The sequence below is a fragment of the Triplophysa rosa genome, linkage group LG20 (genome assembly GCF_024868665.1).
Source record: "Triplophysa rosa linkage group LG20, Trosa_1v2, whole genome shotgun sequence".
Taxonomy (NCBI): Eukaryota; Metazoa; Chordata; class Actinopteri; order Cypriniformes; family Nemacheilidae; genus Triplophysa; species Triplophysa rosa.
The window spans coordinates 5,154,934-5,172,494 of record NC_079909.1 but is presented as its reverse complement, the minus strand read 5'-3'; the positions used below and the strand labels follow the sequence as shown (position 1 = coordinate 5,172,494).

Below are 17,561 nucleotides of genomic sequence, written 5' to 3'. Positions count from 1 at the left end.
ACTGGACACAAGACTGGACACAAGACTGGACGCCGGCTGCACCGGACTGGACGCCGGCTGCACCGGACTGGACGCCGGCTGCACCGGACTGGACGCCGGCCGCACCGGACTGGACGCCGGCCGCACAGGACTGGATGCCGGCCGCACCGGACTGGATGCCGGCCTGGATGCCGGCCGCACCGGACTGGATGCCGGCTGCACCGGCCGGGAAGGAGACCACGCTGCCCGCCGTTGCCTCTTCTTCTTACGCCTAGCCACCCGGCTGGTGGTCGGGTGATGGAAGGAGGTATAGGCACGGCTGGCTCCGGCTGGGAATCCTCGGAGGTGGTTCCCCAGGACTCCCTCCTTCCTCGCCTACCTCGTAGGCTGACTGGTGGGAGAGAGGTTGCAGGAAGTGAGGCAGACGGTGAGGTGATGCCCACGACTCCGAGCTGCAGGGTCTGGCCCTCCGGGATCGTCGCCAGCCCCGTAGAAGACCCCGCCACGGACAGTCCCCTGGACTCCTCGCGATCCATCGCGATCTGGAGCTGGTCTACGAAGCCCAGGGGCCTCAACCTGCACATCTCCGCAGGCTCAAAGGGTTCGTCGAGGCAGCTGTTGAAGATAACCTTCAACTCCGCCTCGTCGAACCCTGAGTGGCACGCAGTGGAGAGGAAGTCCATGGCGAAGGTCTTCACGGGGATGCCTTTCTGGCGAAAGCCGAACAAGGTGTGAGCCTGGCGGCTCCTAAACGCCTCGTCCGTCTCCTCCATGCTGCCCGCTGGGTTCGGTGTTGGCTGTTGGATTCTGTCACGAGAGGTGCTGAAGAACCCAAGCGCAGGCAGGCAGTGAAGGGGTTAACAGAATATATTTATTCTTTTACAAAAAACACGAAACAAAAACACCCACAATGGGGAAAACTAAACTGAGATATATATACACAAAACAAAGACTTCCCACGTGGGGGCAAAAACAGCAGGGAACAAACTAAAACCAAACATGACAAAACATCAAAAAACACGGCAGGGTAACTAAGGTAAAAAACACAAAAACTCACAGCTCCAGGACAGGGCAAGAAACAGGCATGAGAACATGAACGGGTACACATCAAACAGAACACAATGAACAATCCAACAGCACAAGACAAAGAAACATGAGGGTATAAATGGAGAAAACAAACGAGGGATAACGAGCAGGGGCAGGTGTAGAACATCAAACACTCAGGGAAAGATAACGAGGAAACGAGAGGAATGGGGCCAATGACAAGACACTGGAGAGAACGTACAGTATATTATAGTCAAACGGACAATAATACGTTTCTCTCCACACATAACCAAAGACTTTGTCATGGCTCTGCTACAGGACCAAGAAAAACCTGACTAAGGAAGCAGAGCCATGACAGTTTATTAGATGATCAGATAAGTAGGAAAATGGCCTCAATATGAGAAAAGAAGACAGACATCGAAATTAAATCATTTGGCCTGTCCTTAAAATGACGTTTCTTATGGTCCGACATCACTGAGCATTTGTTCAACCCCTCCCTTAAATGATCCATTGTTTCATGTTGAGACCACTTTTACAATCCTATCAAATTCATTCCCACACTACGTTTTTTTCTTCGCTTGTTGAATATTCTGTTTAACTAAGCAATGTCTTGTTACAGTTAGAGGAAAACAGGTTGTAAAATACTTTGAGACATAAAAATTTTATTAAACGAAAAAATTAAAAGCACATATCATTAATGCTGCAATTCGTACTCTTTTTGGTTTAAAATGAAAAAGTTCATGAGAAAAACATGAAAAGTCATTGACTACGTTTACACGCACCCTCATAATGCGATTATAATAGAATTTGGCAATACTGTGATTACACTTTACCTCAGGTAGATGCAATAATTCGATCTAAATAATGTGATTGAGCTCATAATTGCAGTAAGCATAATCGAAGTAACATATGGGGTTTATGCCGTTTTGATCGCAATAAGACTGTATGTAAACACCTTAATCGCATTTATGCTGCTCTGATCATGGTGCGCGTGCACTTCTGTCACGCATCTTGTGGCTCGGTGGTTAGAGCATGGCACTAGCAATGCCAAGGTCATGGGTTCGATCCCAGGGGATTGCACATAGTCAGAAACAAAAAAAAATGTGCAATGCGATGTAAGTTGCTTTGGATAAAAGCGTCTGCCAAATGCGTAAATGTAAATCTTAAGGGCAAATTGATGGTGAACACGACAGTCTAAAGTTTTCCCGTCAACACAACTCGCTGTCAGAAGTCTCTGATCCTTTTCTTCATACAGAAACAGCGCGAATGCGATGACAGCGTACACCACCGTTGCGGAGGCATTTTCCATCATATTTCTATATTCATCATAGTGCCGAATAACCATAAAATACGTCCACATAACGTTATTTTGCATATGATGCAAATATATTAAAACGATAGTCAGTAACACACATCGACTGTATCTGACATCATCGTTTGTGCTGTGTTTTATAGCAAATAATCAGACTAATAAAACTTTCATGTAAACGGGAGCAAAGAGGTGTTCTCATGTCATGTAAACATGTTACAGCGATTAAGTCCTTACTCTGATTATTGGAAATAATCGCATTCTTGGTGCCCATGTAAACGTAGTCATTGTTTGAAACCTTACATTTATAATAATGATGTATAATTTGAGCTGTCAGGTGCGAATTTGAGGAAATGTCAATTTGACATCATTTGACTTCAACCCAGTACAGTATGTATTTTCTCCATTGGATTTTTGGGTTCCTCGCCACTGCATACTGTTTTGCACTGTTTGCCTGACCGGGGGAGCTGCTGACATCAGCTTAGGAATTTAAAGTTTTCATATTTATAGTAATAATATAACTTTAAAATGTAACAATCTGCTTAATTTATTTATTATTACATATAGGAATTTATAGCCCGTATAATACATGACCTGTGTTTCTCTCTTTTATCTTAAATGTGTGTCTCTGAGATAACCACGCTGCGTGTGTGTGTGTGTGTGTCTGTGTGTGTGTCAGTGCATGTGTATATTGTGCTCTGTGCGTGTGGAGTTGTGTTTTATGCATGTGGGTGTGTATGAACCTGTGTGCGTGTCTGTATTCTGTGTGTGTTCACTTTTTTTATTTAACTTGTATAACTTTAATGTTTTGCTTATAGTCAATGGGCCTCATTCATGAAACATTCGTAAATATATTAGTAAACTCCGAGCAATTTGCGCGTAAAACAGACCTACCCGAAAACTTTCCTACGGATTCACAAATACTTCGTAAACGACGGATTTCGTTGTAAAATGTGTGTATGTTAAGGAGTTCCAATCATTCGTAAACAGGGCGCGCATGCATGCTCATTCACAATTAGCACAATCCCCGCCTATGAATTACTGCTATGCAAATTACGTATATCGGAATGCTGGAATCCTCTGGACTTCATTCTCTGGTTTGATAACATCATATTGCATAAATGCATAAGATACTAATAGGCTATATGCTTACCAATAAATTAATCAATTAAACTGTGTCCACCAAAGTGTTTTAAGCCAGCTAAAATAATAATACCTGGTGCTCTTCTGAAAATAACCAGCTGTGGCCCTTGAGAATGCTTTGGAGGCACTGCGCATTATGCATTGGTTGCTGTGATTTAGAATATCCACAACAGTTAGCCTACTTCTTACTTGTATCTTATTTCGAACAATATTACTTAATATGAAAATGCAGTAACCATTAATATTAACTTCTCGAATGTTGTGTATGATGGTTGGTCAATGTAGTGTTTGTCCTGCCTCTTCTCCACTGTGATTGGACGGCTGTGTAAAAAAGGACAGTGACGAGCAGCTCTGCGTTTTACCGATTAAAGACAGGGCAAAAGAACTCGTGAAATATTATTATGACACATAGTGCATCAAAATGCACAAAAAAATCAGTTTGTCTAAAAGAATACAGAACGTCACCGTGGTTTTACGCACTATTTACACGTGGTATGGAGCAGGTGTACATTTCTTTCGTACCAACTAACATTTTGAAAATACGAACATTTTCATGAATACGAAAGTTTACATCAAAACGACTTTACGAACGATTTAAACAAAAAATCATTCTGCTCGTGTTTCATGAATGAGGTCCAATATGTTTCATGTACAGCTGCTTTGTAACAATTAAAATAATAAAAAGCGCTATATAAATAAAGTTGACTTGACTTATGTGTCTTTAAAGTGATCTGCAATTTTATGTTTCAAACAGAGATGGTGATAAAGAGGCAAAAATTACAGATTGCAGCTTTAAAAGCTTCATTATATTGGCTAGAAGTAACCGTAGCAATAGGACACTGCTCAAGCATTTTCCATTAGGGTCAGTATCAGACATAATATCAACCAAATAATATTCCTCCTTTTATTACGGATGTTGAATTAAACTAACCTCATAAAGTCCAGACAATGACACAGAAAGATTCTATTCTTCAAAAGAGTTCAAACTGTATTCTCAAACTTTGTTGAAAAAAACATGCATATGCACACCCGTCACAAGACTTATGTACATTTGCTTAGCATCGCTTGTGATGTGTACATACAGAAGATTACACAGTCCTCTAAATTATGTTATCCAAAAATAAACGTCTGTTTTATGTAAAAGAGTGTCAACAGGAGGCACTTAGCCAAACATTTACTCAAGGAAGTCATTATGTTGTTGATAAAGTTTGTAGAAGAACGTCTTGAGAGCCAATCAGAAATGAGGATTGGTTTGGGGGGTGAGGAGGCACGACAGTTGAAACAGAATGGAACAAACAGCGTCCACCCAAAAGCTAAATAAATACACAGTCTGTTGCTCCTGGATACAAGCTCAGTAAACATCACTGTGTGCATGGGAATCAAATACAGGAATACTGAAGAATATAACAGAATGTCTGTTACATGCTGAAATATGTCTGTAACCATACCGTATGTATGTCAAACCATATGGAAGTGCTGTACAGGCTGTCGTCCAAGATATAGGGCCATATGAGACGTACATATAAACAACACGTTAGAATTTTAGTTCTTAGTTGAATTTTCCTGACACGAGGACATAACAGATGTGGAGAAAGGAACCCACTGGCGGATCTAGGGGTGGGGCCAGAGGGGCACTGGCCCCAGTTGAAATCTTATTGCCCCTGAAGTGCCGCTGTACTCTCAGGGCCTCTGTAGCCTACACCTGATATGCGTTTTGGTCGATCGGATCGCAAGTGGACGACGTTAACACAGGTGTGTTTAACCCTGACCTGGCATCAAATTATAAAAAAATAAATCCTAGGATTGCTGATAAGAGGTACAAGTGATAATTTACTTCTAAATGTATGTAGATGAAATAAACAATAAAATATAAATAATGAAACCCTGATAACTTGTTTAATTTAAACAGAAACAAAGCAGCACCAGAGGTGTCTTTAAACTGATGTGGATCAGAGCAGCATATATCTGATAAAACATAAACTCATTCCATAGGACTGCAAGATTTAAAAAAAATCATTGATGCTGATTATTGCCCTTGATGTTGTCATCTTGATTATTACTTTCAGATATTAGGATACATGAACACTTGTCACACGCTTTACACGCTACAAAACAAGCCGAGAAGCGTTTATGAATTATTGTATTGCCGTTTTATTGCTTTTTTGATCCTCTAAAGAACATAAAAAGCAGTTATTCAAACGGGAAATATGTAGAAAACAAACAAAGAACATCCAACATCACTAAAACACTCAATGGCTTCAGGTAATACAGTAAAGAGTCTGACTACTAATCTCTTTCTTACATCGTATCTGTACGCGGTTGTCAGTGATAAACTTTTTGAGTGTGACGCGCTTCAGCACAGCTCTTCTTCACCGGTGAATCATTTAAACGCCTCTGATTGGTCAGAATATTCATACACTGAACTTGATTGGCTGTAATGCTCATAGCTGTAGCAGAGCAAAGAAGCTGTCATCCACATTCGTTCATTTTCACCTAAATCTTATTTAGATTGCGACTGTCATAGCTAGTTTTTTATTATGCATGGACTATTTTTCCTCTTTTGTCTTGAACTTGGATAGCAGATTTGTTCACCTTGTTGTCATTTTTTCCAAAGCCTCTGTTAATTTCCGACCCTGGTGTAAACAATGTAACGTTATGTTATGTTGGGAACCGATTTACTATCTGTTAATGGAGCCTAACATAAATTTACACAATGAAAAGTTGTTTGGGAATCCTAAAGCCACGGCTAAAGAGGGAAACGTATTTCTTCCTTCTAAAGTTTGTATGAAGTACACCTGCTTAGAATGTTAAAAGAAATAGAGGATCTCTCCCAACACTGTTTATATTTATCTAAAGTTGAAAACGCTGGGAAAACTTTACATTTACGCAACATTTAAAAGTGTAACGTTAGAAAGTAGGTAGATAACACTACACTATAATGGTATGGTTCAACAGAAAAACATACCTGGCTGGGTCGGACTTGAAATGGCTAGCAAGCAAGCGGGTACTTTTTAATATTATTCCATTTGTTTAGTAAATTGCAACGGTCCATTTGTTTCTTTTCTCTCCTCAGTCTTTAAAAATAAATCTCAGATTTTGCGTTGTACAATCCATCGCACAACTTTTTTCCGTTCTCATTCACAACTAGACTCGCTTGAATTTCGTGTGCTGTGACGTCACGTGCAAGCATGGGCCAAAACCGTCAAAATAAGCGTTGTTCAACGAAAGGTGAAATCAGACGTTGATCAACATAAGTAGCGAATCAAATTTTGGGGTGACACCCAGGGTGGCCTATTGGATGTCAGGGGTGTTCAGTGCCCTGGACCCCCCTCTGGCTCCGCCACTGATGTAAACTGCATGCGCTTATTTCGTCCACTAGATCTAACAATTTCTGCATACAGCTTCTTAATAGTGCTTATGTTTATGATGGTTGCTGTCACTTTGTCTACCGTTAGAAAGCTAGTCAGCTCAGGGCTCACGCGAGCGCCCGATAGCCAGTGTGAAAGACGCTCGAGAGTCGAGACTGTTGACGGATTTGTGACTTGCTCAGGCTGCACCTCAGACCTCTCTCTCCCTTTATTACCGTGTCTTCTTGTGCTTGAAGGGACAAATACATACAGAACTATGTAAAAAATACCCAACTTGACTAGAATCCTGGAAAACAGTCAGTCGTCATTTTTATATTTAACACAGTGAAGAATATGCATTCTGTCATCTGAAAATATTATTTTGCATTTTGATTATTGCATTTGATTATATCTGTATCTGAACACCATTAAGCCTAAAAACCTAAAGCAATGTTTAATGCCTTCTGTTTATTTATATTATGTGCTATAGCTTGTCTTTTATTTTTTCATTTGTTCTTATTTACTTACTGCATGCGGTGTTGTTTCGACCCCTGATAACGTGAGCAACCCGAAAGAGAGAGATAGGCTAGTTCTTTACTGACTGTTTACTTGTCTTTAATAACGTTTGAACTTTAGGCTATATTATTTAGGTCAATAGTTTTTGCTGTGGTATTAGATGGTATCTAATTTTGGCATAGGCGTAATTTGCGGGTGGGACATGTCCCCACCACTTTTTTGGAAGAAATTATGAAATGCTTGCGGAAGGTGTGTATTGTTTAGAGGGCATTAATATTTAAAACGCGTGGAAAACGCAGGAAGCGACACTTTCTCACCATATCCCGCTGTTCACACTGGTAAGTTATATTTGCGGAAAACAGAGTTGCGACTTCAGGAATGCGGCCAGTATAAAAATGCATGCATCATCCGCGCTCGCGGTGCTTGCTTATGCATCCAGTGTCCAAGCACAAAAACGCGTAAACCACACAATGAACAAGTGACATTTTTAGTCATAGGAAAAAACTGTTTTTAAGTGTAATGCACGGCAACAGCCAAGTGACCTTCCCCAAATGACAGTTTGGGAACCACGTACTGTGAGAGCTGGAGTCGAAAAGCGGAGTATAGCCATTGGATGGACCACTCACTATACATGATAAATATTCCCTACGAGTTATTACAGAAACAATTTATTTAAGTGTTGTTTTTGTCATCTCTGTCCCCACCACTTTTCAAAACAAAGTTACGCCACTGAATTTTGGTGTCATAGAAGTTTGCTAATCAGAATACAAGATTACACGATGGGTCAAAAACAACGATAACAACAATTATTTTATTTTTTGTGGCAGGGCCAGTGAAAATGTTTGGCAGATCAAGTAAACATTTGAATCACTGCCTGGGCCAGTCAAAAAATCCTTATTGCGTTGAGCCCTGCAGCTACAACAATACACTACTTTATTAGCTAGTTTACCTTATTTGTTTAGCAGCTAGATTAAATGTAGGATTCACATAATAGTTAACAGTTGCATAGTTCAGGCAAGTAAAATAGTTCAGGGACGGATAATAGTGTCTGACACTTAAAATCCTTTAGTATTCGGTCATACCAAAAGTGTGTTTATAAGTATATAAAACTTACTGACCTATATACTCATCTCTGTTTATCATTAATAAACCTGCATCATTCTCTAACTCATCTCCAGTGCTTTGTTCAGAAATCTGGTAGTGCCAGCAGCAATTGAAAATGAAAAAGAATTGCGCACTATATTTGGCCCCCCTCTGTAAATTGTGGCCCCAATGTTGCCCCTGCCATAAAAAATCCTAGATCCGCCACTGAAGGAACCACAAACACATCAGAACTAGATCCTTGTGTTTTCTGAAGAACATGTGAATGCAGTTGAGGTTAAAGTTGACATGAAACAGAAGATTGAATAGTGTTTTTTGTTTGTATTGTAACATACTGTATATCTGAGTAAAACAGTTTATGGAATGAGAAAACAATAATTTTGTCCCTTGGAAATTGATTTGATCGGTGGAAGTTAGTAGCCTGCCATTGGACAGTCAGTATAGAGTGTCGCAGGAATGACATATTTTTGTATGCAAAACCCGGAAGTGAGTTAGCATTTTAGCTCTTCCTGCTCCATCGCCCCAAAAGTCAATTGCTGCGTCCAAAATCGCATACCATGACAGTATGTACTGAATTCGGCTGTTGAAACAGTACGTTCAATATAGTATGAGTGGGAGTAGTATGAATACATTTTGGACATACTGTGTCCGCCATGTTTTATGGTCATGTGACCCGTATACTCTTTGACCAAGCAACCAAGGTCAAGCAACCAATCACGTTTCGTTTCATGTTTATGGTTGTGGAAATGTCTCTGCGATAACGTTTATGAGTTTATGCCATGAACCTCGCACACCTTTAAGATATCAGCGTTTAGTTGATTGTGATGAATGTTCATTGACACCGAAATAAACATGATAGCTTTCTTCATAGATCAGATGGCTTTATGTTTTTTCCAGGTGCGTTGTTTAAGAACGTGACGCACTCATCGGTGAGGCTGACTTGACTCAAAGCCACTAGCCTGCAACCTTTAGCCAAAACGTAACAGCTAATGCTAGTGCCATCAGCGGAATGAAGGAAAGGAGACCAGAGGTTATTTTTTTTAATAGCTGGCAATGGATGTTGTTTTTATACATCCAAACCAATCGCAGAGAAAGACGAAAGCCACGCCCACTGTTTTTCTCATTTCACTCGGAAATGCATCAAAATACGGAAGTAAAAACGATCGCAACTTCCGGTTCACAGGGACTTTAAAGCTTTCTTCGTGTCTTAAAAAACGGCAGTGACTAACAAGTTGCTAAAAGCGACTACAGACATTGTCGAGGACATGAAACGTCATCACGCATAAAAATCTCACAAATAATGGACACGAATCGCAAGAAACATAGATAGAGATTTATTTACAGAGTAGTTAAGAGTATTCAGGAAATATGTTTTTGTTTTTAATAAAGTTTGTAAAAGTAGCTTGGTGGTGGTGACGTTGATATCGAGCAAAAATAGTCCGTTTATAGCATCATGTTAGCTTTTTACTTCTGGTGAATGTCTGGCTTCAAAATTCATAATTGTTGTGTTAATTCGTAAATGTTATCTTGATAGACAAAATGCCACAAAGCGCCACAAACTTTTGTTAATCACAGAGCTTATTTTTTGTGATTTACGGGAAAAAAAATCAATATGCTTTTGGTTGAGGGAACCAGTGCGGTGCTAACTTCCTGGATTGGCTAACAAAAATACGCCATCTCTGAGGTACTATACGTACATCATGTATAGAAGAGATGTTGATTGGTTGGGTGGTGGAAGGTTCATGCTTTTGATAAAATTCTATGTAGGCACACGAATAAAATAAAATCACCTACATGGGTACATCATTTATAATAAACACTGCATTTTTCCATAAAAATTAAGAATTGATTCTACATGAAGATTTTATGCTGACTTTAAGAGCGACAGAAATACTGATGCTTGTCTTTTCAAGCAAGCACCGCTGGAAACCATGACTACCAGCTCAGTTTGACCCAATCACCTCCGGTCCCCTGTGCATCCGCTGAAAAACTGCTGTTGCATAAAATGAAAACAAATGACAAATGCATGCAATAATAACAACCTCATTCTGTGCGTTGTTCCACTCCTAAAACAGGCAAAATATCTCAATTAAAATGATGGCTACAACAGCTGGATATGTTGAATCAGCTACTGTATTTAATACTGAAGTGTTCATATTCAGCTTTAGATCCAGTTTAGCTTGAGAAGAGATGAATAATTTCCTGACTCTAATTGTCTCACTCAGTGAATCAATAGCACAATACCAGTAAGAGCATCACATCCAGCTCGAACTAGCTTGAACTTCTTTAATAAGGCTTTACAAGATAAGCATTAAATGTTAAAGTCTTCATTTAGTTTTGGATTTAAGGAACTGTGTAAAGGAACTCAGTACGGTGAGCGTCCTCTGCCACACAAGCTTAAGGAACTTCGGCAGTCCAACACTGCTGAACGAAATCTTCCCAAAATCTTTTTCCACTAGATTGAACATTGTGGCTCTTACCGCTTACACATTTACCCGCTGGATTATTAATAGAAAATAAAACTTTGTTTCCATAGCAACAGTTATAGTCCATATGGAAAGTGTCTTCTTCTGTTGCCAAGACAACCAACCCACGATGAACACAGAGTTGAACGATGTAGAGCGCTGTTGATCTAGCCCCAAACAAGGCGACATACAAAACTCACCTCAAGAACAGAGTTTAATTATGATGGAAATGTTGACGTTGGGGAAAGTGAGTCTCGTCTTTAATGCTTGTCCCGAAACAATACATTTTAAAAGTCTAGAACGTACGCTACAGAATATAAGCAATATTGTTATTTATTCACCCTCATATCATTTCAAACCTGTATGACTTTCTTACTTCTGCAGAACACAAAAGAAGATATTTTGAAGAATGTTGGTAACTGAACAACATTGACCCACACTGACTTCCATTGTTTGAACACAAAACCACTGAGACATTTCTCAAAATATCTTTCTAAACTTCTAAGACTCTTCAGTGCAAGGAGATTCCATTTGCAAATGGTCATAGAATCCAGGAACATTCAGACTCCAGTGACTGTATGTGCAGAGACCAAGGGTCAACTCTCACACACCCATAATCCACCCAAGCCAAAACATCAGCCCCAGGAATGCCCCCCAGTCTTTAAACGGTCTCTTGAGTGAACTAAAGCATGTGTAAGTGCGTTAGATGTATTGCCAAACCTCTTAGAGGACTGAAGAGCAATCCTTTGTGTTATTAACATCCACTCTACAGGCGATGGCTGGACAGTTTCGTTTTGAAACGGGGCCACATATGAGCGGTTGTGGACATGGGAATTTTCTTGACTAAGTTTGAGTGTACACAGTGTGTTATATTGCACAGCACCCACTAGACAAATACAAATTAGATTGCAGTCATTTCTTATCTAAGCCATTTTGTTTTACAAGAAGCCCCATTTCTTCAACAAGCACATCTTTTCATAATGTCTAAGGGAAGCACCACACTCACATAATCCGACACAAAACGTTCCTCAGCATGAAACTGAGGCAAAACTTAGGCAGACAAGCATGATTAATGACAGGAAGAAATGAGCTAAAATATAAACAGAAGCTGTAGCTTTGGTGCTGGTATAAATTGTTCCAACACTTACGTTCCCAAAATCTCCTTGAAATCATAGATTTCCTTGATGTTGGCTGTTTTCTTTTTCCAAGAGTGTTCATCCTCTCCCAATGGCATTTTTCTGCGGTCAGCGATGGAGATACTGGAAGACAAAGAAAAAAAAACATTCAGTAACTATACAATCAAGTCTACGTGTTGTGTGTTGTATATTCTACTCTTTATACGGCATGATATGAAACTACTTTAAATCATAAAAGTTCAGCTGGATCCATGAAACCTTTGGCCTGTAGAGCTATTCACATGGACCTTGATCTCGCCATGTGGAAATCTGAATAAAATTATATTTACTAGCAAAACAGAAAACAAACAGTACATGCCACTGATGCCAGAGCGACATTTTGTGAATATGGTGCAAATCTATCAAAATAATGACTATGACTTCGCAGAACTAGGCTATTTAGTCACTTTTAAAACCGTTTGTTTCATTCAGGAATTTCATAGCACGCTGATTCAGCTCAGATTTCATTGAGACAAAAGAGAGTAAACTAAGCTGTCAATCACTCGCCCGCATGCCACATGTCGATAAATAGCTGGTTATATCACATTATTTGCACATAAAAACAAATATGACTATTGATTAAAAATTAAACTATTGGTGTTATGCACTTTGTGAAACCTCAGGATTTGTCTGATTCTAACACATTCACCTGCATCTTACCTGTAGTATACCTCATCAATATTTCCACCGCAGGTTCTTAACACTATTTATCTCATTCACATGCAAAATATGGAATTACTTAATAAAAAATCCCATTTGAATGGTTTTCTGGTAAATGTTTAAGCTGTCAATGGATCTGTGGCCCTGTGATATAACATAACAAATGAGTCATTGCCTCTTCAGTGGAAACTGTGCAGGGGCGTACAATTGACAGCAACCAGAAGTCATTCATTTTCAATGAGAGCTGGTGATCTGAGGCGTTAAGGCGATGCACACAGTTAAACTGCATGCAAATGAAAATAGTGACTATCAATGGGATTACAGAAAAACTCACAAAATGGTGAGATCATGCTACGAGTTGCGTAGGAACTAGGACTGCACGAAAAAACTGATGCAATATTTAGTCCTCTTATGTCTACTGGTTGAGGTTGGGTGACATTTAGCATTCCGCACAGTTTTGTTGGTTTCCTGATGATGCTAAGCTGGTTATTTTAGGCCGCCGACAAGCCTTTTGATTGTTGTCTAGAATAGATGTGTACATGGGAGGGGGGAAACTCTTGGCACGAAGAGAGGCCTCAGCGTTCCCTAAATAGACACAACAAATCCCCATGCAGCAGAGAAGTCGTGAGTCCAATCTGAACGTGATTACTGAAGATGCTGACCGACCAAATATGCTGCATAAATGCATAAATAAATTCTGCATTGATCATAGGATTTCCTAGAATGAAAGAAGGTTGCTTTCACAACATACATAGCATAAAAGTGACAGATTTTGATCTCTTCTAACTAAAACACAATTGGAGGGCTATTGAATGCTTTTTAATGTGATTCTGGTTCTGACAACGTTTCCATGGGAACCTGATGATCTACGGTGTGTCTAGATCCAAATGGCAAGCTGATGACCAGCTGCGGTGGGATTTCGGGTTATCTGGACAGTTTGGGTAAACACTGTAAACTGTTGGAATGGTGGCATTTGTTCTGGTTAACCTTCATGTTTCAGTTGTTTCATAATCTGACGTAACACGTTTCCTCTTTTCTAAAACAGAAGTGTGCAAGGTAAGCATGGCAGCAAAATTGAACAATACTGTAAGTGACATGTTATCAGAGTCTGCATCCGAACGTTTAATGTTCGCTTCAAAGTTAAATTATGACATTTCCCAAATTATGGAACGTAACATAAAATTTGAGCTCTGAAGCATACTGCCCAGTGTCCAGTACCACAGAACTGTCCCTTAATTTGTAAAAGCAAATGAAACAAACAAACAAGTTGGAAGTTTAATGTTGGCAGTGAAATCAGACAAACTGAAGGATTTTTATTTGGAGAGTACTGGAAATGCTGTATTAGGATTTATACTTGCTGGCCTGGTATAACAAAATTGACTCAATAATTATTGATTTCTCAATGTACTGGGCTGCACTACAGCAATATATTTTGGTTCATAAATGCTAACCACTTTTCAATTTGCTTTCACATTATACAAATGGATCATTTTACTTTGAGAGCACTTTGCAAAACAATGAAATCCCATTAGCTACCAACATGTCATAGGGTACAAACTCATGTTCGTAAAGGAAATAAGATAATGCAGATAAGAAATGCATTCTGTTAGGGGTGTCTTTTTTAGGTTTTAAAAACTGAGCTGGAAGTGAAAATTGCTTGTTGAGATAATTTAAATTTTAAGTCAATATTTGGTTAATAAAACTTAATAAAATGTTACTTTAAACCTGAATATTGCTTTAAATACTTGAGATGTGTTTGATTTACTTCCTTAACCCTTTATCGGGCGAGTTACCATAGGCGTTTCCATGCCTCTCCGTGAGCTTGTGTAAGCACATGGACGTCTCCCAGTCAATCAATGGAGATCACTCCACGTCACAAATAGTGACATCTGACCAATCAGGAGTTGCCAGGGGCGTTTCAAACTTCAGCGTAATTCACGGATCTGCGCTCCTACCTACTCCCACAAATACACAAATAGCATTAAAACGAACAATGATGAGTTAATGAAACTCACACATTATATGGTCGAATAGTTGTGTTTAATGTTGAGATAGTTGTTTTCGTAGGATTTCTAGAAATTTAAAATATTATGCAGTGATCCAGTAGGAAACTTTAAACTGATAACAGTTTTAGTTATACCTAAATGGCATATGTTTGTGTTTATTTTTACTGTGCCCCTTATTACTGCTAAAATAAGTGGCACCAGCAGTACTTAGTGCTATCTTTCACTTCTTATTATACATTTACAATTTATATGTCAATATTCTTTGTTTTCAGAATATCGCACTTCACTGTTACTGTTTTGAGAGTGTGTTTATATTCCTATGTTCCTAAATAAAAGACAAAATGTTCCTAAGTAAAAGAAATAAATGTTCATAAATAAAAGAAAAATGTTCCTAAATAAATATTCTATGAAGTTTATATATGTTTTATGTATTTATTTATATTTTATATGTGTCTTATATTTAAAATATATAAACTTCTGGGGAAAAAAACATAGACCGGTGAGGAACCATATATGGTAACTTCATTGACCTTGATTTTCAACATCAAAATTATTTTTTTACTTACAAGTCACAAAAGTTCATAAGTCTTGTTATAACCTCCAATAACACTCCAAGGTTGAAACTTTAAATGTCTAAGTATTTCAACGAGTGCCCTATAAAGGGTTAAAAGGATATTTCACCCTAAAAAATATAAATTATTTCATCATTTTTTCACTCTCATGCCATTCTAAACCTGTTTGACTTCCTTTCTTCTCCAGAACCCAAAATTGACCCCCATTGACTTCCACTGTATGGACACAAAACCACTGAGACATTTCTCAAAATATCTTCTATTGTGTTCCACAGAGGAAAAAGTCACATATAGGTTTTGGGCGAATAAACGATAACACATTTTATTTTTGGATGAATTATCCCTTTAAAACTCCTGCATTCCATACAGTTGGCAGGCTCAAGACAGCTACTGACATCCATGTAAGAGTCACAGTGCAGGAACGCAGTTGACATCTATCATGGACACATGCAGAGGACAGTAAAAGACACTAAATCGCATTTACCTACACACCCTATTTAGTGTTAAATACAGCAGAGCATCCACACACGTCCTCGAGCTAGACTCAACTTGATCTGTTTCTCCCCAGGCAAGCAAAATGCGAACATACACCAAAGATTCAAACGCATCCCATATCTCAGGCAAGAAGTTGTAAGAGTATACATAGGCATCTCAAGTCATAACAAAGACCCGTTAGGCATCGGTACCGCTACGCATGCAGGTCCAGCGGATGATCTGTTAGTGTGGAACCTGTTATAGAAAAGGTCATAGAGGAGAGCTGAAGACTAACCCACATACAAAGGAGAATGAAAAGGCAAACTTACAGGATTGAAAACAGACACATCCATACACTCTACACCATACCATCTAAATCATCATGCAGCATTCAGAAGGTATTGAGTGAGATACTCACTGGTTTCCCATGGCTGCTCAGAGGAGGACAGAAAGATACAGAGTGACACCAGGACCTTCAGTCGGAACAGTGTCACATTTGCACAGAACGTTCACAAAATTGCGTTGATAGACTGTCATGGGGGTTTGTAACCACAAATTGTACTTCCCCTTTTAAGGTGAGCACTTTAACTGCAGCACATTTCAGTCAGGAAGTCGAGAGCTTATAAACTCATCACGGTCACCATAGAGAGTGTTTTCTTGCCCTGAAAACGTGTCTGCTACAGGCCATGCAAAAACAGCTTAACTACACGACTGTTTACGCAGTTTCAGAACCAATAATGATCAACTATCAATCCAATCTTTAGTATAGGATCAAACCAGCCAACATATCCCATAGCAGTTTCTTTTTTATAAAGAGTACATATTGAGGGGTAATTTGACGGTGGTTAATGAAAGGAGCGGTTTTACCCCAAAATAAAAATGATATGCCATATGCTGTTATTGTTTAAAATGTAAAAGGGTCGTTTTTAAACAATACAAGATTTTATTTCAACAGAGTAGACTTGTGCCAGCACCTGATCATGTGGTTTATCAAAATAATTATTTTGCACAATATTGGGCCATTCAAAACACAGCGAATCATTCGACATAACATATTTGATGAGAAAAGGTAATGCATGTATCGTCTTAAGCATGCTGATATCTTTTTAATGCAGTCTTTAATATTAACATTCTATGGGGCGGTTTCCCAGACAGGGTTCAAGACTAGTCCCAGACTAACTTCAATGTTAGAGGTGTCTTAATCGAAAACAACTTGCACTGACATATCTTAAAATATATCAGTGTGATTGTTTTGTCTCAAGATGCCCACCAGTAATGTTTTTTTGTAAAGTTTTGTTTTGTTTTAATGTTTTTAAAAACAACTTAAATATCCTAATTTAACCAAGGCCTAGTCCTGGTTTAAGCTAATCCCCGTCTGGAAACTGCCCCTAAGTGTTCAGAGAGGAAGAGGTTGACAATTTAAGTTATTTTCTGGAAATAGGCTACTTCTCTAAATTTTATTATTCATTCTGCATATTTGAAACTGGTTAAGTCAGTAAATCAATTGCATTTTTTTTTTGCATCAACAGACTTGGAATAGGCCTACATGAACTGCAGTTATGATGCTTATTGGATATATATTTAAGCTTGACAGACGTGGCGTTGACGCTAAATAGAAAACAGCTGTGTAAAGAGCTTTTGTTTTAGGTTCCACAGAAAAATAACAATACACAGGTTTGGAAAACGTAAGGGTGACTAAATAATGCCAGAATATTAACCTTTGTAAAACTCTTAAAAGCAAGAGTGAGACGCTTACAAACCCGCAAATGC

At 39.0% G+C, this 17,561-nt stretch overlaps 1 protein-coding gene across 2 annotated transcripts in view; it reads right to left on the bottom strand.

Annotated features, from left to right (window-relative positions):
* camk1b (calcium/calmodulin-dependent protein kinase Ib) overlaps positions 1 to 17,561 on the bottom strand; it is a 58,773-nt gene that overhangs the window by 39,544 nt on the left and 1,668 nt on the right. The window contains exons 2-3 of one of the 2 annotated variants that reach the window (XM_057362111.1): positions 16,210 to 16,222; positions 12,053 to 12,163 (exon numbers count right to left, since the gene is read on the bottom strand). In XM_057362111.1, the coding sequence (XP_057218094.1) occupies positions 12,053 to 12,163; positions 16,210 to 16,220 (122 nt within the window). In that variant the 5' untranslated portion in view covers positions 16,221 to 16,222. The remainder of the gene's footprint in view (positions 1 to 12,052; positions 12,164 to 16,209; positions 16,223 to 17,561) is intronic. The other variant, XM_057362112.1, reaches the window with a different exon arrangement.